Here is a 24706-nt window from a genome sequence, read left to right as displayed (position 1 = left end):
TATTATTTAAAGTTTAAATATTTTATGTATACCAAAAACACTCTATTATAATTTTACTTTCCCAGCTTTAATGGACACACACTGGTTGATAATATTTTCAATGTCTACTTCTTATCTCCAGGTGCAGGAATTGTCATGTCTGACAACTTTTCTTGACCACGTGGCCATCTTAAATAATTTTAATTAACTTCAGCTCACAGATCTTGTATTTAAAATTCTGGTATTTTATCATATTTTTATTAATTTTAATATTTTAAAAATATTGCATTAAAGTATCATTAATCTTGATGGCTGGAGTTTTGGCATCCCTTAAATTTTGCTTCCTTCACCCTAATCTTGGCCCTGATAATGAAGTGGAGTCTGGAGCCCCACAGATTATAGAATAAAAGCCAGAGGGGTCGCCCCCTTATCCTGGTCCTTGCACTGTCCAGCTTCTAGAAAAAGAAGGTATCCTCCAGATCATTCTAACATGCGAATTTCCTCAAGACCTAACTTAAAACCCTTCAATGTCCATCTTTGCCCTTGAAGGAAAAACTATGAACTACTTAACGTGGTTTTCAACACACACCTTGACCCACTTAAAAGTCTGACTTAGTGGTTGGTACTATTGACACAGAACATCCAAACCTGTAGAAAAGTCTTACAAGTTTATTGAGTTAAACTGATGACATATGCTGGGGAGCAAGAGGTCACATACTCCGTAAATGGCAGTTTTGCAGCTTATTTTATACATTAGAATCAAACAAGACAATGTAAGGAAGGTGCATGACATTCATTGATGGTAGATTCGGGAAGTGGAAGAAAGCATGGGGGGGGTGGGAAATCTCTAGGCTTGGATACAAGGCAATGGAGAAACTTCTACATCGGGGGGTATAGAATAGTAATAACACTGCACATAGAGATGGTTGTGGGGAACAAGATAACAATGAGGAGTTCTGTGGTCTCACACTCTGGTGCTGATGGTTGTGTCTTGGAGGCACAAGAAAACAAAATAGACTCTGACATTTCAAATGTATGTCATGCTAGCTGCATAGGAACAATGGACAGAGGTCACTTAAAGATTGACCTTTGCCAAAGGCCTGGGATGCCCAGTTAAGAATTTGTGATCAAGCCATCCTGTGGGGTTACTTTGGGTCACTGAGCTTGTCAGGCCAGCCTTGTGCCCCCCACCCCCTTCACCAGGCTTGTCGGTTTTACTGCATAGTCCCCTTTTCATTCACAGTGTATTTCTAGACACTTAGCTCCATTTTATGTCTCCCTTCACAGTGTTTAATTCCTGAAACACTATTGTTAACCAATACAGATTTGAGGCTGTAAAACAAATTAAAACTTTATTTGGAGTATTGAAGGATTTGAATCCAAACAAGGAAGACTGAGCAAGCAATCCAACTGCACACTGGGGAGAAGAACAAAGGAAGGTGGGGCTTATAAAGGCAAAACCCTCAAAATGTCATTCTTCCATGCAAATGAAGGATTCTGCTAGCTTATCAAGGATTGATTGAGCCCAGTATGCAAATGAGGGTGTGAAGGTACAAGAAAGGAAGGTCCATAGAGGTCCAGGTAGCAGCTGTTGTTCCAGGATGTTTATGGCTGGGCCTTGAGCTGAGTTTAGCAACAGGTTTAGCAACTTAATAGCAGCCCAGAGAACAGTGGCACAAGGTGTACCTCACTTCCTTAATAGCCTCCTGACTATTTTAAGGGACTCCCTTAGCAACGTTTATTCCATTTATTATACTGTCTTTAAGCCTTGTACGGGGATGAATCATTCCACATTCCACCCACTAAATCACTGCCGTCAGTGCCCTTCAGTGATTTCCTATTTAAAAACCCTCCTTCCCCTTGAGATGTTAAGTCAAAAAACTAAATTTGTCTTTTCCTTCAAAGACAGTGTTCCCCCTTCTTAGCTCCTTATTTGTGTTAATGGTGCCAAGATTCTCCCAGACTTGAACTTTGAAATTATCTTTCAAACTTCTCCCTGATCCCCTACATCTATCTATCCATCCATATGCAATCATTTGGCCCTAAATCTTCTTTCTTCATAATGCCACTAACCTCTCCCTCTTTTCTTTGTGTTCACAAGTACTCTGTGGTGAGAAGCATGGAAAAGGTTGGTCTAAAAAAAAAACAACCAGAAAGCACCATGCACATTGAATATAGACCCAGTCACTTCCACGTCCAGCAATGTCTATGCAGCTACCTGCTCTTTTGGTGACTTCCTGCCCCATGGGGACCAGCAAAAGAGAGAGGGAGAGAAACCAATAATCTGCCACCCAATTCATTCAGGTGTCATGGTAGGAACGTGGTAGAGAAGGTATCATAGTCCCTAATAGTAGTAGTTGTCATTGGCTAAGAAGACAAGTATAACTAAAAAATTCTAGTCTATACATTGCATAGTCTTAATCTACCTGTTTATAAATCACAAATTGGGGTTGACCTTGTACTCTACCACAAAGGACATAGCTGGGTTGGGAGAGGCAAGAGATAAATTAATTCGATTTTAAAATCTTGAATAAAGATTGGTTTTTAAAAATGGCAATGGGCAATACGGAGCACTATACCCCCACTGAATTGTACAGGAAGAATTGCTACTGTAAGACAGAAGAAAAACTGGTATGATGGTTTATTCAATCAAAAAATAACTTAAAAATTAAGGGAAAAGAAGAAAATAAGACATAAAGAAACCTTACAAATCATTTATAGGCTACCTTTATTAATGCAACACAATTATCAAATGGCTTAATGACCAACGTTATATTATACCATAGACTGGCCATTATAAGCTTTTGGGCCTGTGAAACTAAGCCTGAAAGCCAAGACCTGTTAGCACAAGCCTACTAAATTCTGTCACCTGTCTACTTATAAAATGGTTTCCAACATAAGTTTCTCATTCTGCATTCGTTACGTATTACAAAGAAGAGTGCCTTACCCAGATTTGGCCTTGGACAAGATAAAAACCTTTATTTACAAATATTCTATTCCTTTAAAAATATATACAGAGAAAAGGATTGGGATAAAATATGATAAAAAGCACAGGAAACAAAGCCAAATTTTGATAAAATCAAGGAGAACTTGGTGACATGCAGAAAATCAAAATGGGTCACAAGAGGGTCCTAGCGAATAGACCGAGGAGGAACGATCACATCGAACTTCTTTCGTCCCCTCGACCCAGTACTTTTGGCCCATCAGTTAGCAGCCAGCTCAGAAACTTCAAGTTACATGTAGTCTTATTTCTACTCACCTCAAATAATGAAGAAGTCATTTATATTTAATAAATGTAGTATCAGAGAAAGAGATTGTCTCCGTTCAGAGAACACAGTAGGAAAACTAAAGTGGCTGAGAATTCTTTTACGAATACCGTCATATAACCTGGGAGACGTTTGTTCAAATCCAGGTGCACTTTCTTGAAAGCTGGTACCTCAACTCAAAACAAGATTGCATTTCTTTCCCTGTGCAGGGAGAGCCACTGGAATCCTTCCTAGGTAATTAGCTAGAGCAGCCTCTTGGTCCATGGGCCGCATTGAGGGCTGATTCCTTCTCTCCCATCAGTTCAGAAGCCCATGCTTTCCCAGTTGTGCCCAGTGAATGTGAGAAATTAACTCTGGGTGGGTGGTGTTAGGAATATAACAATAGAGGAGATTATTGTACCTGAGACCATTGCTGTACGAGGTCTCAATAGCTTGAGGATCTTGGCTATAAGTGCTATATTAGGAGGAGTACTTTTGACATCTTTGGGCATTCAAGTTGGTTGATCTTTCCATTTACAAGAGGGAGTTTGGCACGGTCAGTATTTACTGTGGGTCGGTGTGAAATGAGTCCCTAGGAGGAAGAATTCCCTTAGGTGAAGCTCAAAGACTTCGCACTCTTTCCTCCCACCAGGCGTTTGGTACGTGCTCCTATGGGGGTCCCCAAGACCTCAGAGTCACTATGGCCTTCCTGGGGGGACAGGGCCTGCTGGACTTCTCTCAGTTTCCTGGCAATGAAAGAGGAAAAACATGTTACTCCATCCTAAATTAGAGAGATTTATGATCAACCCTAACATATGAACAGATATTTCTTTTTACTTCAGTATTAACAGAGACGAGCCTAAGCTGTACACAGAACAGAAAGTCCACTCCTGTGGTCATCTTAGAAGATGGCCGGCACACATGGGCCAGCGCACACAGCCAGTTCATTTCCTAAATCCTACTGGTCAGGGCATAAATGGTCTTTCAAATTAAAAAAAAAAAAAAGTTGGGGGTGGGAGCAGCTCTACAGGCTATATATGAAAGCACAGCACAGCAGCCCCTGGGCCACATCTGGCCAGCCACCTGCTTTTGCTAATAAAGTTTTGTCGGAAAACTTAGCCCCCCTCATTCATTTATATGTTGCCTACGGCCACTTTCACATTACTGCAGCAGAGTTGAGTCATGGTAGCAGCAGCCACGACCAAATGGCCCACAGAGTGTAAAATATTTACTACCTGGCTCTTTATGGGAAAGTTTGCCAACCCCTGGCCTAGACAATTTCAAGAAGGCAGCTGCCCCTTCTCTGTGATGGGTGCTCATTACTGGTCACTGCTGATGACAGTCACCTGTGCCCGTATAGGTGTCTTCACAGGATGTACACAGCATACCTGAAGGAAAACTTACATTCCTGTGACTGTGTGTGTGTGTTTTGTGTGTGTCTTTTATTATCTAGGAAGATGGAATCCAAAACAAGAGCAAAAAGATATTAAGTTGCTTATTAGAAAGAATTACCTAACTAAAAGCTTAGAGTCTCACAAGTCATTGCCAAGAAATCATTTTAGGGCCTTTTCAAGTTAATTATTCTAAGATGGATTGTGTATCCAAAAGAAGCTGGACTTCTGAGCATATTTTACACATGAACTACTTTTTCATCTTCTTTTATATTTTCAGTAGTACACAGTGTATACAATAATCACTTTTAAATGCCTTCAAAACTCTGCCCAAACTTAGGTCACTGCCTGACCTTTATACCAGCCCCACCCCATCTAATTAATTCCCATTTGTTTAATGAAGGAATAGATTAATGAACAAATGCACCCATGAATACATTCTAATATGAAGAAGTAACCAGACCGCTTCTTTTACTTTGAAAAAGTATCTCTTCCTCTGAACATGGACCAACAGGGAATAGCTGCCTGCCCCTGAAATCTAATGGAATTCTAAAATAGGTCTCTTCCCACCTTAACTAAGGTTCCCTTGCACTGGGAGATCATCCATCAGTTTCTTGAACACCTGTTGTTACTCAGAATCCTACTACGTTTTCTTTCCCAGTTGTATTCCCTTGTATTCTTCACTCTGCTTCCTCTGCAGTAACTGAAAGCTCTCAGTCACAGCGCCTCCAGCCCCGTGATGCAAAGGGCCTCAGGCTGCTACTCTCCTTCTGGGTGGAGACCTATGTATCATAACATTGGGTTCCACTCAAATCCATGGAGAAGACACCCCAGTCATATCAGTATGAGTAGTACACACATAGGTTCTTTCTCAACTCCAATACCCAGCAGCTACCTTTCCAGTGTGGCTGTCTTCATCCTTTCCAAGTTAAGCTGCTGCTGGAGCTCTTCTGCTTTCCCCATGGAGGGATGGAGAACTTGACTTCTAGCCAGAGCTGCTGCAGAGGGTCTCTCCCTCGGGTCCGGGTGGATCATACTCTGATGACCGAAGGAAATAGGAGCTTCACTGTTGAGGAAATCTCCCCACCCAGGCCAACTCCAAGCCAGCTTCTGCTGGTGGATTTGCTGAAACTCTGCTTCCCTTTGTGTGGAGGGAACAAATAGATGAAAACTTGGCTGCACCTGGGACAGGCCATCATCCCCCATCTACCAGTAGCATCAGTCACTGGTACCTCTGACTTATCTTTAAGTATCATAGTTTAGAGCTGGTTGGATGATCAACTAGTCTGATGCCTTAATTTTAAACAGGAAGAAACAGGTCCTGAAATAAAAAGTGGCTTGTCTAAGTCTTCAACAGGACCAAGACTAAAATCCAGGTTACCCAGCTCCTAGTCGGGCTTGCTTTCTACCACAGCCTGCTCCTTTCTCACTTAAAATTAATTAAAGATACTGCACCGTGACAATATTCCTACAGCACTTGTCCTCAGGTGGGGGTGGGTGTCTGTAACCTAAAATGACTTGAAGACAGTAGAAAATACCTAATTACATACAGCAATTAGCAATGTTGTATAATGAACCTTCCTTCTGGGGACCGAGGTTCAGAGTCAGCTCCACCATTAACTATGTTGTCTTGAGCACGTCACTTAACTACGCTGAAACTCTGTTTCCTTTTCCTGCTATTTGGGACAGCAACTTTCACCTTCTGGACTGTTGTGAGAATTAAGTGAATTAATCTTGTTCCTTAAGCCCTAAAGTAAGTCTTACATATTTTCTTAGGATAATTCTAAGCTTCTCGACAGTGTAGATCTCTTTGTCCCTCCCTCTTTCAATGTGAGACCTCCCTTCCCTTGTCCCTACACATACTCAGCTATCACAGAGTACAAATGACACATAGATTCCTGAGTTGTCATTGCCTTTCTTCCAGTAGCTCAAATGATTGGTGGTATTGTCACTTTTTAATCAATAAATTAGCTTATACTTTCTTCTATACATTCAAAACTCAGCGGGGGGGGGGGCATCTTTTGGGGGTTGGGGCTTTTTTTTTAGTAATCACATCACTGCTACTATTGGCAATGGTTAAAACCCCGAAACAGAAGCAAAAAGACCAGGTTTGATTTTGGAGTTAATCAATTATCGAAGGTGGATTACAAGGCAAGAAACCACTGTGAGCCTTGATTTTCTCAACTGTCCACCTCACAGTGTTATTCAGAAAGACAAGTGAAAAGAATATAACCAGATTTTTAAACCATCGCATAAAAGGTCTCTCTGATAGTTTCTAAATGTCCTCGAGAAGCCTTCAGTCCACCGCATCTCTGCTGGCTTCCCGGTCCCCTTTTCCTTCTGTCAGTGATACTACCAACATCTCCCCTTCTCTTCCCCCACCTACTTGCCAATACATATTTTTAAATAGATATTTCTTCTTCTCTTGGTTTCACAAGAGATATCACCTTGAGCAGACTGTAAAATTCTCCCGAGAGCTCCTGAGGAATGTGCGGAAGGTTACCCTCGCGGATGTGATGCCACAGGGCGCCGTTGCTCGGTAGGGACTCTGCTCCCGCGGCCACTGCAATCGTCAGTCCCAAGGCAAATATGTCTCCTTTGGGGAGATACTGATAATCCTTCAAAAGAGAAGACAGGAAGGCCAGTTGGCTTGCCCAGTGAAGTGAGTCTAGACTCAAATACACCTGGTGAGAAAGGTTCAGTTGAGTGCATGTGAGCCTAAACAGACACAATGGGCAAGGTCACGGCCACGGTGGTGAGGGGTTTACTTCTAGGAAGACGGAGAGTAGATAGAGTACAATCCACCCGCCCGACACCACTGGGCCAGGCCTGACTCCACAGACATCCTAGAAGGTGGGCAGTGACTAAAGGCCTTCCCAATGACCAGAGCTGTACGCTGCCAAAGGATGAGTAGCATGACAGCAATGGGTTGGACCAGTGAAGTCTTCCTTCCTACTAGGCAGTCCATGAGTTTCGGGATTCTAAGAAATACTGGAGACAGTAAAGAACCTTTACAAAGAACAGTACAAATGTTGATTAATCCATGAATAAGCCAGCTTTCTTCATGCTTTTTGGGAAAATTGCCCTCCTATCTTTGGTCTCCATTCTGAATAGGAAAAGGGGTAACATGAGTTTAAATTATAAATATGTACTTTTCATTTTTTTCATTTGAGAGTCAGAAGGTTCAGTGGGTTACAAAACAGCCTCCATTCCCCTAATCTATACCTCTTGCAAAATCTCCTTTGCCAGGAAGTGACTGTCTCCCTCTTCCACTTTGGGTTTGCTTATTGATGTTGCAAGACCCAAGTCTCCTGAAAAAGAAAGAAATAGAGCTCCTTAAAAGCATGGCTTTCTTAAAACAGAAACGGATGGAGTCGTCAGTATAAATTTTATAGGAAAATAGAATGCAGGTCAGGATACAAGGCAGACTCACCGATTTTGTACATCACATTAGCAGAGAGAAACCAATCAGTGTCGTTTTCAATCTCTTCGTGGACTACCGGAGAGTCACTTTGCATCTGATGACAAATGAAGATGTTACCTGCAAAAATACAGGATTGACATAAATTATGATTCCTAAGATTTTTCACCCCAGAGGCTTTTTGGATTTGCCATCACAGCCACTCCCCTCTCTTCCTCCTCCGTGCGACTGTTACAGCAGTACAAGGTTTCTCTTCTTCCCTGGAGTCCCTCACACTACTTATGAGCAGCCGGCTCAGTGATTGACAACGGAACACCTCGAAAGTGGAACTGACGTCAGACATAACCCCGTCCTCTGAAGAGGCTGGTGGCCTCAAAACGAAGAAATAAGAAAAAAACCCTACACTACAGTAACAACGTTTCCTTGAGTTCCACATTGATGAGGGCCAAAACCATTCATTTCTGCTTACTTCAGTCAGTGTGAAGGGTACAGCTAGTAAACACAGGATGTAGCCAAGATGCGGTCACTCAGACCTGTCGAGTAAATTAAATACTTATTTTCATACTTTGGCTTCACTATCTGGGAAAGTCTTTTCTTCCTCTGTCCCCCGGGCCCAGAGAGAAAATGGTGAAAGCCATTTAACTGAACTTGTTTAGGGGAAGCTAGTGAAAGGAAAGGATTCTGCCAGCAGACAGCGTCTTTGACGTTGGATGGACACACAGGCACAGATTCTGTCTAGAGTGTGGAGAGAACTAAACAGCCGCAGGGGCCACAGGGAGCTGTACTGACTCGGTTTGATGTCCATGTGCACCATGCCAGAGCTGTGGATGTACTTGAGCCCCAGGGAAATCTGTAGAAGGATGTCTTTGAGTGCCAGCTCTTCAAAATGATTGCCGGACTTGGTGTTTTCAGCTATGGCAGCCTGCAAGCTCCCACCTAGGAGAGAACAACCAAGGAGCCCCACAGAATGAGAGAAAAGGTATAAATCTCACAGATGAAAGCACAGTAAATAATTGATACATTTCTTGTGTATGAGCTCTGTCCAGCAAGTCTAGATGACTCCAGTGTCAATGCAAAACATAATAATATCTCCCCCTGTCTATACCATAGGCATGTTAGAAAGAAGGGTTACAAGGCTTCTAAAGAGGAAACGAAAATGTCATATCCCCGATATCCAATATGTGGCCCTGTTGCCTTGGGTAAGCCTCAACTAACATTTTCAAAGTTTCACCTAATTATTAACCAGAAGGCCAATCAGCCTTAGTCACACAGTTACTGTTGGCGTGATGATTAATTTCATGTCAGTGTCAATCTAGTCATTGTAACCCATGAGTAATTTTAACATAATTGATTCTACGTTTAATTCCATTAAAAATATATCATGAAATAAGAACATTTCAGGACTGCTGACCCGAGGGAAATAGGAAATGTCAATGTACACCTAAATCCTATCCGAGTCCCCGTATTTGTACCCCAACTAGAGACTCCTGCTTTGTCGCTGCCATCGTAGTACATGAGGCCTGGGCTCACCCGACTACCTGATCCTGATGCCCCTGCACTGAGGCATTAGAACGCGTCTGAACCCTTTATTTCATTAATTAGCCTTTATCGGTAGCCCCTTCAGTCAAAATTACAAAATCCTCGGTCTCCCTGGCAGTCATAAAGCCCACAGCTCCACCCGTCAAGTGCACATCGGAGTCGGATCTCCGGTAGCAATGGTATTTTTTAAGAAATCCACATTTAAGAGTATCCCATGAAGAACTGAATGTGAAGAGTGATCTGCAATGTTAAAATAATTAACTCCAGAAAGGAACAGAATTCAGCCCCCTTCAGAAACACAAAGAGGGGCTGAAGGTTGTTTTTTCCACCCTGGGATCCTTCTTAGAAAAGACTGTGTGCACTACAGCTGACATTAACTAGAAAGGAAGACTAAGTGAAGACAGAATGTGTTGGAGCTCGTTGAAAACAAGGTCACCTCGAGACTGAGTTTGCAGGTGAGGTTCTGAGGTGGGACAAGGAGGGGAGGGCTGCGTCCAGGCCCCTGTCCACTCAACCTCTTGTTTCTCTACTAGCGAGAGCGCCCCTTTAGCATGGGGCCTGCCTTGTATCTTCCCATTCCCTAAGTCTGGCACGTAATAAATATTTTCTGCTCTGAATGTCTATCCTGGCAACCGAAGGAAGAGAAAGACTGAGTCAAGGATCCCGTAATAGGTATGGAAAGAAAGCAGCATGCTGGGAGCACTCAGAAACCCTTTAACGTGTGTTTGTAGATTAGAAGCGGAAATATGTCTAACCCCTAAAGAACTGCTGGTTCTTAGTAAAGGTAACTAGACCAAGGCTAGCAGCACTTGCGATTACTCAGAAGCTCTGTAGGTAGTAGTAAAGTTAGCCAAGTAATAATTAAAAATAGTAGAAGTTACTGAAAAGTACCCATGTATGCTGTATGCAAAGGTATTTGAATATCCCTATTTTGTTGCAGCTAATGCTGATTGTCCATGTCTTAGAGAAGAGCATAATTAACCGTTCTTTACTAAATAGGACGCATTAACAAGGAAGTATGTGTTTGTAGACGTAGGTATACTGAATGGACAGTAAACATCACCCCTGCTCACCTCACCTATCTACACTGGAGCCTCAGCTCCGTAACCCCAGGTAGCCCCTGTGGATGGCCGTTGCCAGCTCTGTGCCCTGGAACAAATCGACCAGCTCTGGGCAGCACTTCTCACATGGCCTTTGGGAGATGAGTTACTGAATGCCTTCCTTTAGATAAAATAAAGGTACTTCCCCTCTTGGCAGAAAAAAAAAAAAACCTTAAGAAAAATATATCTGCGTTTCCCTGTCTGCTCATGAGCCTAACTGATACCAAACCAAATACATAGTAATAAATAGCAAATGCAGACCAACAATTCAACAGGCTATTTTGTTCATACACTTGTAGTCTCACAATCTTGGTCTGATGGTGCTACCTTCCACACAAGCTTATTTTGTGATGGTAAAGGGCTTTTGGTTTGGTGGAAAGTATAACCAGCGTTCACGGTATTTCACAGGGGACACCGACTTCCGGATGTCACATCACTCAGACAAACATGAGAACTCCCATTCTAAACGAGCATGCTCTGCAAAACTTCCATGACAGAAGACGGCACTAGAAAACACTGCCTGGAGGGAGAGACCCATCGTCCAACCCTGAATCAGGTAGGATCCCCATGGTTGCAGAATCAGCCTGCTACTGAAAACCTTCAAATTGCTGAGGCTGACCCCGAGGTGACTTGGAGAGGATCTTGGCGGGGGTTGGTGGGGGGAGGAGGAGGGAACATTGGTTCCCTTAATTGGTTCAGGGACCAATTGGTCCCTTTGGACCTTAACTGGTTCCCTTTATTGGCTCTGAAGAGACGATAAGGGATTTCAGATGACTGCCAGTCTCTAGTAGTTACAATCGAAGTTATCTAAATCATCTTATTTACCATCCGAGTTAAAGCCATAACTGTATGTTCCAGCCTGATGCTATGACAGGCTGGGGGCACAGCGGGAAGGTGGGCATGAGGAGGAAAAGTTGAAGGTAGGGGCTGCAGGGGGAGGGAAGGGAGGAGAAGGAACAAGGCACTGGCTATTCTGCTACCTTACAGATTCTTCCGACTCATCTTTTATTTAGAGCTACGGGGCAAAGTCTTACCATGGATTATCCATAGCTACAGACAAGGCAAGAGAGAAGGGCACACTTCATTTTCTACGATCAGTTCACATTTGAAAGGTTCAGTGTATGTGAATTACGTTTGGAGAAATCAGTTACCTTTTACTTGGTAAGTACTCAGTGGAGTTAATGGACCAGCATGATGAATAGACAGTGATTGTCTATAATTTGTCACCTCCAGTCCAGATCTACTGGCTGGTGTTCAAGGCCTTCTCTGGTCTTCCCACAGTTCTTCTTGCTGCTATTTCCTGCTATAGGGGTCCTTCACTCCCATCATGTCCCTACTGTCTGCGAGGCCAGACCCATTGCCAGTACCATCATGCCCTATGCCTGCAGGCTGTCCCCTAACTGGACGTCTTCCTGGTCCTTCCCTGAACTCTTGTAATCCTCTGCAAGTCTTCCGTCCTGTAGGAGATTTTGTCAGGCTGCTCTAGTAACAACTATTACTGACTTCTTATTATGTATCAGGTGTAGTCACTGTGCTAGCATTTGACATAGATGGTTGCTAATTGTCAAACTACTCCCTTAAATAATTACTACAGTCTCTTAACTCAGTGAGATTAAGTGACATCCCGGCGATCATACAACTAGCATGTAGCAGAGCTGGGCTTCAACCCCAGGTCTGCCCAGCTCGAAAGCCCTGGCCCTTCCACCACTCCACGATGCCTCTTGCTGACTGACAGTCATCTTCTCCGAAAGCTTTTTCTCCTAGTTGTACCCTCTGGCTTTGCACCTAATTGTCTCTTGTATAGTCACTGAAACGGAGCAAGTGGAATAACGCTCCTTGAAGATAAGGAGTTACCTTATCTCGCTGTACAGTGTTTCTTACCTAGAGCTTAATATGGTGTCAAGCCTGTAGAAGGTATTGGAATGTTGAATAGAATTAAAAGATGAGTTATAAGAGGAACAATCACTCTATCTCATTTTTTTTTTGCCACTTTGAAATCTTTACATTACCCCAAATCTGTTTTGGTTTGTTTTATTGATTTTTGTTGCTTGATATTACTTTTGTTAAAAGCTAAACATCACAGAAATAACATAGCAATAAAACCGATATTCTTACAGAGAGAAGGAGGAAAGGAACAGGGAATCTCAGGTCATGATAAGGGACAGTAGGAAGAGGAGATAAGAAAAGTCTCAACTTTTCAATCCCCACTATAAAGATGGGGCCCTTTTTTTTTTTATCTCAAAGAGACTGAGTAAAGGGGTCTTGGGGTGAGCTTATTGAAGGAAAACCCCACAAAGTTCACAGGTAAGGCCACAAAGAAATAAGGCTGTAAGGAAATAACAAGAGAAATGCCAAATCGTGATTTTGCAGGATATTTGTACCATTTTATATGGTTCTAGCATTTCATAATGTTCTTTACTTATCCACCCGTGTATTTAACAGTGTATACAACGATGAAGCTTTATCACTGATCTCCGTGCTCACAAGCCAGGCTGGGCACGCATGCTCAGGGAAGACAGACTGTGTGCCAGGGAAGGAGCTCGGGGGGAGGCGTGCTGGGGGAGGAGGGTTGCCCTTAGCCAGTATCACCATGCCCGGATATGGATTGCTGCTCCTCAGATGATGGCAAGCTTCTATTCAGTATGGTGGCACTTTCATACTTCACCACTGAACTTGGTGATGAAAGATATTTCCAAGAACAACAACGCAGGGCTGCTGTTAAGTCAGCCCCTTCATCAGGGATTAGAAATAGGTCAAACCAGAAGACCACTCAGTGACTTAAGGAGCCCAGAAAAAGTTTTACTGGTTACCATGTACGTACGGTCCTGAAGGGCCTAGGAGACCAAATCTGGAGTCCCTGAGTCTCAGTCCCAGCCCCTCACCCCATTCCCTTACTCTGGGGAAAACACTACAGCTCCAAGAAAAGCAGCAGGAAACACAACCAGTTCCCAAACTCAGCAGCCCACTTGAAAAGTAATCAAAACTTAGCTGTATAAATTTACCACCTCCTCCCCCCAAAATGGTGGGGACTCTGCCTGTATCCTTTAGAATTCCTAGCAAATGGTAAAAAGATGATTTACCATTCAAACCACTGGGGTCAAAGTTCTCTAGCATTAAGTAGAGTGTGAAGGGAGTGATAGCTTCTGTGTATCAGCTACTCATCAGCTTCAAGAGAAACGTGAAATAGCATAAACCTGAACTCTCTGTCCACCCAGCTCCTGTCCTCCAGCTCTCTGCTTCCAAGCAAAGCTGTAGTGCTGACGTGTGGGTACGACTCTGCCGAACCTGGCATAAGCTATAAGGAAGAGACAGAGATTTTTTTCTGAAGACTGACAAGTTCATCTCCCTCTCCAGAGTTATTAGCGCACGTGCTTACCATTGCAGTATTCGTTCTGAATGATCATGTGGCCATCCTCTACCCATGCAGAGTAGTAACGAACCACGTGGGGATGATGGCCGAGCACCGCGTGAGCATAAACTTCATGCAGAGCCGAATTCCTGAGTCAGGAAAGCATTGAGAAACATGAACCAAGGCAACACACACGCAAATGTTTTTAAAAGACAGGACACGAAGCATTATTAACAATGTCAGAACATTATTGAACGCTTACTGCTTGCTTACTGTTTGATCTCTAATTTCCATAACTACCAGTAAGATACGTTGGCAAGGATAAAGGCTTTAGGAAATTCAGTGACTGACCCCCAAAGTCAAGCCCGTGATAGGAGACCTCACACCGGAACCTTGGTCATCTTGGTACCAAGTCCATGGTTGTTTTTTATCAGACATGGCTAAGTAAAGAGGAGGTGGTGCCACCCCAACAGCAGACATGCTTTGGATCTTTATTTCACTGTATCGTAATTGAAATACCTCGACAGGCTTCGCAAGAAGGCCACCGTGGACTTTACCATGGACACGGTCGTGGACCCTCCATCTTCTCAGTGAAGGCCAGACAGTCCGAGTCAATATTAAATTCTGTCAACGTGGAGTCACGGGGACAGTCTTGGAGAGGGACACTTATTGTGGGGTCGGAAATCCAACACAAGAAAAGCAAAATACAGTATTCGGAGAGGTTCAGTATAAAAACGGAGAATTCCAAAATCTATAATTCCAGAGTCAGCTTAAGTATTATATGTCTACAGTCCATTAAAAGCTTTGGCTGAGTCTGAAAATGTTTGTTTTACTTGGGAAAAAGGAAGAACAATTACTTCTGGGAATGAAATTTAAATTTCTGTTCATTTTTTCTTGCTTATAGTGCTTGAAACTTGACTATTGAATTCATGATTAATACAAAGTAGAGATAAACCAGGGAATTAACAGTAACTTCCTACTTGGCAATATTTCTGGTGAACTAAACAGACACCATAAGATCGTTCCATAAATCTATTAATTTTTAAAAAGCAGTAAGACCAAGTAGTAAAAGCCACAGAAACCACACAAGCGCACATACACACACACACCACAAAATGACCCAAAATGACCGTGGTATATTTTAGGAAGTAACTCATCTCTGATCTGGAAGACTCAGAAAGTCTAGAAATCTGAGACAGCATAAAATTGAGGGGGTGGGGTGATCTTTAAAAGCAGCAAATGTTTTTTAATAGCATCAGTGCTATTATTTAAAATATCTTGACAAGAAAAATGCTTTCCAAACCCAAGTTTGGGTTTCTAGTACATCTCAAAGGTACTCACTCATTTGGTAATTCTGCAAAAGATTCCGTGGAGCGTTTTATTGCGTAAACACATCCGTCCAGCCTCTTAATGCACTTGTAGACTGTACCGAACTCCCCAACCCCGATCTTTTCTACCTCCATGAACTCTTTTTCATAGCGAGAAGTCATGTTGGTCTCTCGTAGGACACATCTCTGAAATATTTTAGTAAAAATAGTTAAAACAATCCTTCCTAAAAAATTGTTAGCAATAAAATTGAGGCAGATTCCTAAATTTCTCTAAGTTTTCAAAAAAAGACTTCTGGGGCAATCCATTGGATTCTGTTTGTACCAATATTCATGGTAGCAAGAACCTCTCCCACTGCTGACTGCCTTCTCTGTACTTTTATTTCCCGTCTGGCCTTACCCTTCGGATCTGTATGTTCCTGCAGGGGTCACAGCTCCTCACAGCCAGAGCTCACACCCTTTCACTGAAACACTGACCCGGGGCCTGGGTAGAGCACGTTGGAAAGAAAACAAAACCAAACAACCCACCAGCCTCCCTTTGGCCCTCGTCCACACATCCAGCCCTCTGGCTGCTAATGTTTTTATCTCAAGATGAGTAAACATACTTAGACTTGTGTTCAGTTTGCTTCCTCACAAATCTTAGCTTGGAAAACACTTGTCACCTTGATTATTTCAGGTTACCTGCTTAGATATAGCAACCACTTCCCCTGCTGGGCAAGTAGCAACATCACTGATTGCCTGGCTAGTAAATAACCTCAGGCGAATCAGTTTTCTCCTCTGTCAGATGAGGTTGATAGCAGCTAGTCCTCAGGGTTCTTTTAAATACTACTCTAGAAACGGGTGTGTGTGTGTGTGTGTGTGTAACTTAGTGCAATGCCAAGCACATAGTAAATTCTCCGTAAATGGTGGCTCTGATACTCCTAAATGTCTATGAATCTCAGTCCAAACTGATTTATCTCCACAGTCAGCATGTTCCCAGTGTCTCCATTAGCAAGAATTCTTTTGCGTCTAACATTGAGTTTTTAAAATCTTGACTCTCCCTAGCTCATCCTTTTCAACACCCAATACCAGTCTTCATCAGCAAGATCTACCCCTTCCATTGCCCTGAGCCAGGGCCAAGCTCTGGTTCCTCCATGTCTGGATTCGCTTTAGCTGCCGGCCCTCTCTCCATCCCCTCCCATACTAACAATCATTTCTGCAGAAGGACACTGCAGAATCAGACACACCTAACTGTTTCCTTTGAGGATCCCACACTTCTGATCAGAGGCCTCAAGGCCGCCTACCAATCACCCACCCACTACCTTCCCACCCTCATGTCCGACACCAAATAAGCCAGCTTGCCGTCCACATCCCCCCCCAACCTCAATCCCTCCTCTCCCCTTTTGGGCACTGACCACTGAACGTAGCCATGTTTTCACAGTAAACGTCTCACTTTAAACTGTAATTTACTTGGCCGTCCTATCATTGGACATTTAGCACTCCCCCTCTTTTATTTTATTTAGTTTTTTCGCTATTACAGTTATGGCTGCAGTAAATGTTTCTGGTGATGATGTTTACAGTACTATTTTATTAGGTTAGATTGTCAAATGAGAGATGCTAGATCGAAGATTGTGAGGATTATAAAATCAATACTGACATACTGAGCTAAAAGTTTTACATATAAACCTCTGGCTTCATGCTTTTTCTTTTTTCTGTTCTGTTTTTCTTTGTTGGGACCTTAGATATCTCGATTTTTCCTTCATTTCTCTACCCCATGAGTATAGAATTTCCCCCCAGATCAAAGACAGAAGCAGTAACCTTTAATATAAAAATACTCCAAGGTAATGATTCAGCAATATACCTATCAGACACTGTCAGGTAAAGTAACAACTAGCTAGTAATATAGACCTGATGAGAGTCCAGATAAATTCAGCTGCAAGGCACATTTGCTACAAAGCGTTGGGAGTGGGGAGGAGTAAAGAAAGGAGGGAGGGAGGGAGGGCTACAGAGGAGAGAGGGAGGAGAGTGAAATGACTGTCAGTACAGCTGAGAACGATGCTCACCTTGGCAGGCAGCCCTTGCTCTACCTTGCCTTCCTCTGGATCAGCTTCCTCGCTTAAAAAAAAAAAAAGTGATATCAATATACAATTAGCACTTAGTGATCCTGATACTATGCTGGGCTCTGTAAGAGTAGATAAGACAATTCCTTCTCCTCTTCAATTTACATATGGGGACAGAGAAAACAGAAAACTTCAATATAAGAACCTAGGTGAGGATAAGAACAAGACATCAAGGGAATACTGTAGACAGTTCCCAATTAATCATTTCAAGAGTAAAAGTCTTTCCCAAAGAAAGGATATGTAAGCTAGGATTCCAAGAATGGGGAGGAACCAGATAAAGGAAAGGAGTGGGGTTTCAGGCAAACAGAACAACGTCTGCTGAGAACTGGGGGCAGGAAGGCACACAGAACTCATGTGAGGCTATCGGGTGGTCTTCACCGCCACCCCACACAGTCCCCTTCCAACACCCCCTCCCCCAGAGCACAATTTTGTGTAGCTGAGGTTCACGCTTAGAACGTTTGTGTAGCAGAAGGAGCACTACCCTGGCTAAGATGTTATCGATTACTTTTCAATGAGCTGAAGTCTCTGACAAGTATCCTGTCTGCAAGATTTTAGTTCCTGCATCAGCCAAGCTACAGATGTTTCCTCTGGAGAAGTATGGGGTGGTAATGGCAAACGGAAGGCATCACACTCATGGAAGTACATTGATGCTTGACATTTGTGACTTTCTAAAGTCGAAACTTTCTAAAGTAACAACACAGTAAGAAAAATGCCCTCTCAGAAGCACTAGGTAACGTTACCAAATTGTCACCAATTTCATTGCCAGGAATTCAGATTAACTGTCTAGTCCAACCAGCTTCAGTGACAAGTGAAAACATTCATTCTGACGATTTATAAATAATCCTGAACAGCTAAAACCAATAGAATTCTTGGTGACAAGAGTGAGTGGTTTACTTGCACTGAAGTCTGTTTACTTAAGCTCCAGGAGGCAGTGTTGAGAAAACCTATTCTGGGCCCGAGGTCAGGTAATACATAGTCACTGATCCCAAAAGAAACAACTCAAGGTAACACATTAAATGCTCTGAAAACTTCAGATTGTTAGCAGTGCATTATTTTGCTGAGTTCATAGCAGCACAAATGACTGGCTCATTTTAGAGGTGGCTCCATTCTATCAAAAAGCAGCCTGGAGAGACAGAGGAAAGAAATGCCCCTGAGCAATACACACAACAGGACAGTAGGCTTTCCATTTGCAGCACTTCTGAAAGCAACACTATCTTCTTCTCTTCAGCCCATCTTCCATCACCTGCGGAGAAGTCCAAATCCTTGTCCCATAGCTCCCCCATCACCGGTCTAGAAACCGAGCTAGACTAGAAACGGAATATACTCTTTGAGGTGTGAACTGCACCTTCCCCACCTGCTCCCCTTCTATTAGCCGGAGGTGATCCCTTGAAGGAAATTCCATAGCCCACTTAACTCCCTAATGGAAGTCGGGGGTCTGCTGCTTTCTCCTCGCTGTCCTTTCATGGAGAAGCCACCTTACAAGTAGTACACTTCGGAACGGGAAGATGCTGCAACCTCCATGACGAAGCCCGTGGAAACCAGCGCTGACATTGAGGAAGGAGGGGATAGGTAACCCGCGTCAAGGTCACTCTAGCGGAGTTCTTGTTCCCAGGCTCACTTTAACACTCTCCCTTCCTCTCTACCACAGTAAGATCAGATCTCCAAACTCGCAGGCCACTGCGTACTTACAGATCTCCTCGGATTTTCCTCTTGCCAGTGGATTGAAGGAATTGTTTCCTATAGGACTCTGGGGTGAAGGGGTTAATATTGACCAGAGCTGATGAGGTCACTTCATCTGTGAAGGAAACAGGTGTGAGCCTCAAGTGCTTAGAGCCTCGGGAGGGCAGCTTCCCTGTTGAGGAAATCACGGGCTGGCTCAGCTGGCCCTGGGTAAGGATGGCAAAAGGCAAATCAGAATGGGGTTAGAGAAAAAAAGAAAAAAGTTGCCTATCACTAGCTAGTTAATATTTGAACCAAAGACTGTCATTGCTGAAAGGGGCCTTAGAGGTCACCAGGTTCCGTGTAAACTAGTCGCTTCATAAGTGGTCCTCTGATAAAAATGCAGATTCCCAGTCTACCTCCTAAGAGTCTGACTGTGGGCCCAACACAGGAAGCTGTACTTTTTTATGTCCCTGGCCTGTGCTGGGGCAGTTCTGACAGGCAGCTTGGAAAACCACCAAAGCCAGTCCTACCTCCAACTTTTTAAGCATGCCATTTAAGCTTAGACAAATGAAAATGACTTTAGAAGACCTGCTCCTTATGTTCTTAGAATGTGTACTTTAACTTCCCCTCGTTTCTTCATCAAAATGTGGGCTTGGTGCCTGCTAAGTAGCTGAGGCAGGGCTAGCTGCTGGGAGGGGAGCCGAGGTGAGTTCCGGCTCTTTAGGGATGAACGGTCCATTAGGCAGTGGCTCATCAATATTTCGGAAATAATCACTTGGTAAGGGAAAGATTTCATAGACTAAACATGGAAGAAGAAATTTCCAATTCCCCCTTATGATGTAGATGCCAAATAAAGTGGGGTAAAACAAAAACCAAACTGAGAAGGGACTCTCAGCCCCTCAGCTTCAACGCCCTGCACTGGCTATAACTAACACACCACTAAGTAGAAAAACGTGCAGGACATAACCACCGCAAACAGGTGGCAGGAGGAGGACACAGGCCTGAAACCTCACCAGAACTAAACCATGAAGCAGAGGGGAGAGGTCAGAGACACGGAGCTCCGTTGAGACAGCAGGATGCTATTACGACCTAACGCCAGGGGCCCCAGGAGGACCGGAGCTACTACAGGTCCTTGAGAGCACGGGGCAGACACAGAGGTCCCAATACTGCACTGTGAGGCTCTTTCTAAAGATTCCTGCTCTTCCCGGAGTGTCTGCCCATGGCTTTCAGTGCGGAAGCAGAAGGTGGCTCACAACATGAGTCACTGCATGATAGCATTCACGTGAATGTAAAGAACGTGAGGCTGCAAAAGATGAATATTGAACTTGCACTACTCTATGACTGCTACAAGCAGACCTGAAGGAAGCTATAGAGTACACATTATCTTTTTCTTCATTAAAAAAACCCTAACATTTTTTTAATGAAGAAAAAGATGTCATTGCCAGAGTTGAGAGTCTGTACGAGGGTGTTACACACGTGTTAGAGTTCCAAGGATGGGCGAGCCTGGGGTGACTGTCAGAGACAGCCATCAGCGACAAACAGTCTTCCTGTAAGTTTATTATAGGGCCGAGTGTCGATTCCAAAGATGTGCAACTGTGTAATATTTCTCAGTTGTCAATGTGATTCGGGAAATGAATTTAGAATTATAGAGAACTATTCCCTGAGAATCAGGGTTTTTTGATGCTGATCATCATACAAAAAGTAAAACGCATCTATCCTACACAAAGCAGGGAGGCGTCCGCCCCAGAGGCTGCACAGAGCACTCTGGCTGCCACACCTCCAGGAGCACAAATAGGGCCTGGACATTTTTCAGGTAAAAGGAAGGAAAGGTATTCATATCTGGGCAGACGGTATCAGAATCCCTAGTTTGAAAATGTGACGGCTAATAGATTTCGTGATCTCCACTTAAAATAGAGGAAAAGGTATCAGTTATATTAATATGGATGGTATTGCCGGAATGGCAGAATTGTGAGTGGCCCTTATGAAACCTAAAAGAACACAGTTTAGAACAAGATTTATGAAAGGAGTTTCAGAGAAGTAAAGCAGGTTGAAAGTTTCTGGACAGATGAGCAGGTTGAGAGTATAAGTACACTCCAGACAGTATAGGTCATTCCGTGAGTAACAGCTCTATGATGGAGGATTAGGAGAAACAAGGGAAATTTGGGGAATAGCCCCCTGACTTCTGAATGGTGGGAGAAGGTGGCAACCTCCCACTAAGGCACAACATCACAGGGCCTTGGGACTGGGAAAAAAACGTTAAAGGCCCAGTTGGCACAATTATCCCCTGATGCTTGAATCCCTTCTCCATTTCCACCAAGTGGTCATATAGCCACAGGGGCCTCCCTACCTCCTAAGGAAGCTCTCCTATCTCTATTTCCACCCTGCTAGGAAGTCCTGATGGGGAGCCAAAGTCATTTCACGGTGATTTCTGGTCCCAGCCCTTGGGCAAGGCTGAACTAAACCAACATTCCTTCCCTGAGCGTTCTTGTCTCAGGCAAAACATCTCTAGTTATCATTGCCCTGGCCTCTCTCCTCTGACCCTGACCCAAACCCTATTCGTCATTAAGTATCTACTCTCCCAGTTACATTTCCATGTTCCCTCCCAAACTCTGTTCTCTGCCTGTCCCTCAAATCTTGGCATTATCCAAGATCCCTAACTTGAACCACTTCCCTTCTTCCTGAGACCACATGAACTTACCCACACCCAGGTCCGTGGGTAGATCTCCAACTTCTACTGTTTTCCTGGACTCATAGCCATTTATCCGACTATTTACATGACCTCTCTGATTTTGCCCAACCTGTACCTCCTCTCATGTCACCTGTCTTGATTTAAGGAACCGCATACTCAAATAAGCAAGAGGCCCGACTGCACCCGAGGTCTCTCTTTTCCCCTCAACTGCTCCATCAAGTCAGTTACCAATTCCTAAGCACCTCTCCACTTATCACCGTATAATTCAGGCTCTTCTCCTTTCTCAACAAATCTACCGAGAATACCGCCTGGCCTCCAGATCTCTCCTGCTCCATCCCTTCCTTCATATGAAGGTCATGAGTTTTCCAAGATGCCTCTGCCCAAAACCATTTAATGGCCCTCTCAACATTTTTAGGATAAAGCCTTGACCGAGCTCCTGCCTACTGACTCTGGCCTCACCACCTGCCCTCTGTCCCGCATGGACCTGTCACATGGAGCAACACGCGGCTGTCCCAGGGCGGCACGGCCTCTCCCCTCCGTAATTTGGTAGATGCTTTTCCCTTGGCCTCAAGTTCTCACTCCCTTCTTTTTGCCAGGTGAACCCCAACTCTTTCTTTAAGACTTCTCTCAAACATCACCTTCTTTGGTAAGGCTTCTCTGATGTCTTGAGACCTGATTCCCAATCCTTGATCCTCGTGGGTATCACTCTAGCAAACCTGATCTGAACCTGAATGATCATTTCAGGTGTGTGCTTGTCTTTATTTTGTGGGCGCTTTTTGAAGGCAGTAAATGGGTGTGACCGCAGAGGGTCAGCTAGCCTGTCAAGGTGTTCAGTTAAGTTTTAAATGAGGGAATGAAATATTCATACCATGTTTTCTTACCTGTGTGCTTTTGCTCAGTGCCACATTCTCTCAGCCCTCTCTCCACCTACTTGCTATGTGTCAAAACCATACCAACTTTCATTAACCTTCACATGCATCCTTCCCCTTTCTTTCTTTCCTGAGCAGTCCACCCACAGAACCCTGACCCCTCTTAAAGCACCTATCACCTATGTCTGTAGGCCCATCTCGTCTCTCTCAGACACTGTGTCTTATGCTCCTTGCCCAAAGTGGGTTCTCAAAAAAAAAAAAAAAAAAGAAATCAGTGGATGATTGGTTGGTTGGTATTGGGACCTTTGAAAAATCCACAGATGGACACATGAGCATATGAGAATGGTTTGTTTACAATTTGGACAAGAAGCCTGGTGCTTCCTGTGGATGCGGTGCCCATACTCAGCAGGCGCTACAGGGACCTGCAGGCAGGGGCTGCGTGGCCATCAGAAGCTGAGATGTTGTCACAGTGATCTAAAGTACTTCACGCTGAGCCCGCAGAAAGCAGGGCTAATGCCAGCCCTCAGGCTCACACACCAGGCCCCAGCCCGTTAGAGGCCACCCTGCCCAGCCCTGGCTTCAATGACCCATATGAAGGATGTAGCAGAAGACCAGTCGCAACAAGAATAAAGGAATATGCTAACTACTTGGAACCTTTACTCCTCTGCAATCCTCAGCTTACACAGAAGTGTCAACAGGTCACCTCTTTGCTCACATACAATAGAAGAGCCTGAACTTGACAAGGCCCAGGAGGGGAGAGGACTTCCTTCTGGAAAGAGCAGCAGCCAGGAGACACAAATATGCTCAGAGAATGGGAACATTCTTATATGAGGAAATATTAGGAAATAACCACATAAAAGATAGAGCCAGTTGGCGTAATGGAAAGAATAGGCTCAGACCGAAAGATCAGGTTTCTAGTCCCTGTCTGCCATTGGCTGAGAGAAAAGCCAGGTTATCTCCAGAGACCTTGAATTTCTCCTGAGCAGCGTGCACCGCCCAGGCGCTGCATCTCAACATGCCTGCCGGTGCCAATATTCCTTAACGAGGACCTCTTTCCCCACCCAACATGCATCTGTGATTTCCACCAAATGGTCACTGGCACCAGTGGTTTTGAGAAGACAGGCGGCAAGACATTTAACTCTGTTTTCTGATAACTTCAAGCTCTTCTTCATTTTCACCAATAAAAAACATAATTAGGGATGAGAGAGGCTGGGAGGCGAATCTATCACATACACACAGAGGACTGAGTCCTCTTTCTCTGTCAGCTGAACTGAAGGAACCAGGGTCTGTCTCCCCACAACCTACTCACTTTGGGAGTGAAGGGGCTCTCATACTGTAGCAGCTTTTGCCTGGCGTCTGGCTGGGCTGGTGTGGCAGGGCACGTGAGAGGTTCTGACACCGGTGTCCTCAAAACAGGCTCCAGACTCTCGTCCTTTTCCTGAAGTGTGGCTTCTAGTACTCCACGGAGGGGTGTCCTGGGAGGTGTAAACTTGGCCCCTGAGTCAGGAGCTTCAGACCTCTCCAGGGTGTGGCTCTGGGCCTCCCTGCCCTCTGGGGCTTCCTGCTGTGCTCCGTTCTCACCCTCATCTTCACAACCCGAGAAGTTTAGTTTCTGCTTTAGTTCTTTGTTAATACTGTTGTAGTCCATCTCGGCCAAAGCTCTACAACTAGGCCAGAAGTCCTGGCAGAGGGAAGCAGTGAGAAGATGCAGAGTGAGGAGGAGACCTTCGGCCAGCAAGGCCACACAGCCCAGCCCGACTTTCCCTCTGCGTTCCACCTGCCACATGGAGACACCCTTTAATACCACATGTCTGCAAGCTCTCAGCTTGTCCTTATTTCCATTCTGATTAAAGAAAGCACCAGCAGCTCTTTGAGCAATTAAATCCAAGTTATGTTGAAACACTTCTATCTCACACACAGTCTCCCTGAACCCATGGGCTACAAAATGCTAGTGAGATAGTGGGTTCCTTTAATTTAGCATAGATTTAAAAACACCAATTAGCCAATCTGGGAACAAACTTATTATTGAAAAGAAATT

General features: G+C 44.1%; 1 protein-coding gene across 1 annotated transcript; it reads right to left on the bottom strand.

Moving 5' to 3' along the window:
- Window positions 1-2727: 2727 nt before the first annotated feature.
- On the bottom strand, window positions 2728-24437 carry WEE2 (WEE2 oocyte meiosis inhibiting kinase). The gene is made up of 11 exons (XM_053927341.1): window positions 23978-24437; window positions 19138-19334; window positions 17392-17443; window positions 15366-15538; window positions 14052-14173; window positions 8826-8972; window positions 8049-8156; window positions 7841-7926; window positions 7063-7233; window positions 5511-5653; window positions 2728-3970 (listed from the first exon to the last, which is right to left on the bottom strand). Exons 1-11 carry the CDS (start codon window positions 24314-24316, stop codon window positions 3835-3837), a joined length of 1674 nt encoding a protein of 557 aa, XP_053783316.1. The 5' UTR covers window positions 24317-24437; the 3' UTR covers window positions 2728-3834.
- Between the last annotated feature and the right edge of the window lie 269 nt (window positions 24438-24706).

This window comes from Desmodus rotundus, chromosome 6, assembly GCF_022682495.2.
Source record: "Desmodus rotundus isolate HL8 chromosome 6, HLdesRot8A.1, whole genome shotgun sequence".
NCBI classification, from domain to species: Eukaryota; Metazoa; Chordata; class Mammalia; order Chiroptera; family Phyllostomidae; genus Desmodus; species Desmodus rotundus.
The sequence above is the reverse complement of the archived record's forward strand: the minus strand, read 5'-3'. Positions and strand labels throughout refer to the sequence as shown.

Coding starts and splice junctions, on each gene's coding strand:
- WEE2 (XM_053927341.1), bottom strand. CDS start 24,316: ATGGACTACAACAGTATTAACAAAGAACTAAAGCAGAAACTAAACTTC. Junction 19,335..23,977: donor AGAGCCCCTTCACTCCCAAA/GTGAGTAGGTTG, acceptor ATCCTTACCCAG/GGCCAGCTGAGCCAGCCCGT. Junction 5,654..7,062: donor AATTTTACAGTCTGCTCAAG/GTGATATCTCTT, acceptor TTCGGTCATCAG/AGTATGATCCACCCGGACCC.